This window comes from Penaeus japonicus, unplaced genomic scaffold, assembly GCF_977035675.1.
Source record: "Penaeus japonicus unplaced genomic scaffold, GWHDUDI00000001_assembly GWHDUDI00000001, whole genome shotgun sequence".
Taxonomy (NCBI): domain Eukaryota; kingdom Metazoa; phylum Arthropoda; class Malacostraca; order Decapoda; family Penaeidae; genus Penaeus; species Penaeus japonicus.
In genome coordinates this window covers 24034804-24037303 of record NW_028234403.1, presented here as the reverse complement: position 1 = coordinate 24037303, position 2500 = coordinate 24034804, and the positions used below count along the sequence as shown (strand labels likewise).

General features: G+C 50.9%; 1 protein-coding gene across 1 annotated transcript in view; it reads left to right on the top strand.

Annotated features, from left to right (window-relative positions):
* The window catches only part of LOC122258942 (LIM/homeobox protein Lhx9), a 117376-nt gene extending 116397 nt beyond the window's left edge, over positions 1-979 (top strand). The window contains exon 7 of the mRNA XM_043025249.2: positions 745-979. Within this exon, the coding sequence (XP_042881183.1) occupies positions 745-960 (216 nt within the window). The 3' untranslated portion in view covers positions 961-979. The remainder of the gene's footprint in view (positions 1-744) is intronic.
* Positions 980-2500: the final 1521 nt, after the last annotated feature.

Below are 2500 nucleotides of genomic sequence, written 5' to 3'. Positions count from 1 at the left end.
ACACACACACACACACACACACACACACACACACACATATATATATATATATATATATATATATATATATATATACATATATATATGTATCATATATATATATACATATACATATATAATACATATATATATAGATATACATATATATATGTATATATGTATGTATATATATGTATATATATATATATATATATATATATATATATATATATATATATATATACATATGCATGCATACAGAGAGAGAAAGAGAATGAAAGGGATATACAGCAGGCGGAAAAAGAAGGAAGAAGAGTGAGTGGGAAGAGGCTAAAGGAAGCTAAGAAAGAGGAAAGAAGGACAGCCAAGAGGGGGTTGAGAAAGGTCCCATGGTTGAGGTCTTCCGTTGATCTCGAGATGCTGCTGCTGTGAGAAGAGATCTCTTGTTCATCGGCTCGGACATCTGCTTCTTTATTTTTATAGCTGTCACCGCATTCCTGTCAGTGTGTCGGCGTGGCGTGGCGTGGCGTGGCGGCGGTCTTGTCCGCGCCTTCCTCTTGGCCTGTCGGAGGGTTTCCTATTGGAATGAAGGATTTTCGGGGGGGGGGGGGGGCTCTTGTGGTCTGTTTTATGTCTCTTATTAATGTTTTACTCTTTTGATTGATCCATTCCATTATTATACTTTTTTTTCCTTCATTGGATCTGTTTGTGGATTAATTTCTTGTTGATCGCCTCACTGACTTATTGCTGTTTCTCTGCCCTCAGGTGTGGTTCCAGAACGCCCGAGCGAAATGGCGGCGGAACATGATCTCGAAAGACCCGAAGGCGCTGGCCGGCGGGGGCGGCGAGGGCGGGCTGGGCGAGGGGCCGGCGGGCGAGGGCTCTGTGGGCGACTACCCCGACACGCCCACCGTCCCGCCCTCAGCCATGAGCCCCGACGAGGGCAACAGTTCCCAGGTGTCGTACCAGCAGATGTTCTGACACCTATCCCTGGGAGACCATGAAGGCCACTTGCACATCCCGCCCACCCACATGCTGATGCCGCCCACGCCCGCGCTCATGTCTCTCCAGCAAGCCCTCCCGCGGCCACACGCCCACGACCTCGCCTCGCCCTCGCTGCCCAACGGCCAGCTGTCGATCGCTATGATGATGGGCAGGGACGCCGCCCCATCCGCCTGCCCCCTCCTGGGCGGGCCCGAGGGCGGCTCCCCGCGGCCGCTTCCCGCCGGCATGGTCAGCGAGGACGACGAGGACGACACCTACAGTCTCGACGAGCACTCGTGCAGCCAGGACGACCAAGGGGACGACATGTTCTACGACCCTGCCCCTCCAGCAGGAGATCCCAGCGGCGCCGTTCGCCCAGAGGACGACAAGGATGAGGGCGCGCGTGAGGGCGCGGCAGCCGGAGACGACGAACGGACGAATCACTTGTACCGAGAACTCTTCTAGGCGCCCGAGTGCCACGCGGTGCCACGACGAGGTGTGCCGCGCCACCTCGGCCTCAGAGTCGAGTAACAAGAAGGCGCAGCAGCCGCACGACGGCGGTGACGTCAGGAGGATATAACCAGTGTTACGGGAAACTCTTTCAGTGACAGTGATTGCGGGTGTTGGCCTGAGTGACCCGAAGTGAACCCGTAGTCCGTAGTCGATGGTGCGAGACCTTGCCGAGAACTTCTGTCCTGACGTAGTGGAAACGGACCAGGTCGCAGGACCCGGGCAGTGACTCGCCATGCGTAATGAATTAAGAAAAAGTTCTTTATATTGCCAGTCTATTTATTATTACTATAAATATGTGAGTGTTGCACTTACTTGTGGCGGTCTGTCGACCCTTGAGGTTGCGGCTGATCAGCGTATATTCCAGTGTTCCCATAGATATATATATAGTATTTAACACGACCTCAGTGTTTCCTGACGCTGACGTTGAACATTCTTAAGGACGACCCTTCGAAGAAGGGCGCCGAAAACCTCATCTGTAAACAAAAACAAAAAAATATATTGTGAACCTGTAGACGCAGCGCATAAGAGGAGGACGGTCCACACGGCCTGCAATCGCTAGTGTGTTAGCGATAGTGAGCACGGCCGACCGGTACTTGTCACAGCCCCGTCTCCACAAACTCGCTGGTACCTTGTTCCCCTGTGTATCTGCTCCTCTTGCAAATCGAGTCGATGTGAATGTCATCATTTTTATTCATATGTACAATAAGCAACTTCAAAGTTCACCACTAAGCGCACAGAGCGAATTCCGATTCTATTCTTGAAGGGAGCTGATTCCAAACCGACACTTCCTGTTCCTTCCTTTTTGCTTCCTCCTCTCGCGGGAATAATAAAAGGAAGGAGGACGAAGCGATGCCCCAGCGCCCTCTGATCACCCGACGCCATCATGTCTTTGCTCATGTCAAACAAGTCTTTTTTGCCCCTGACGGCTGGATGTGTAGATGTACAGTATATCGTATTAATTGTAAACACTTCATGCGGCTTTCGTATGATTGATAACTGGTTTTGATGACACGCGAGTTTAAGC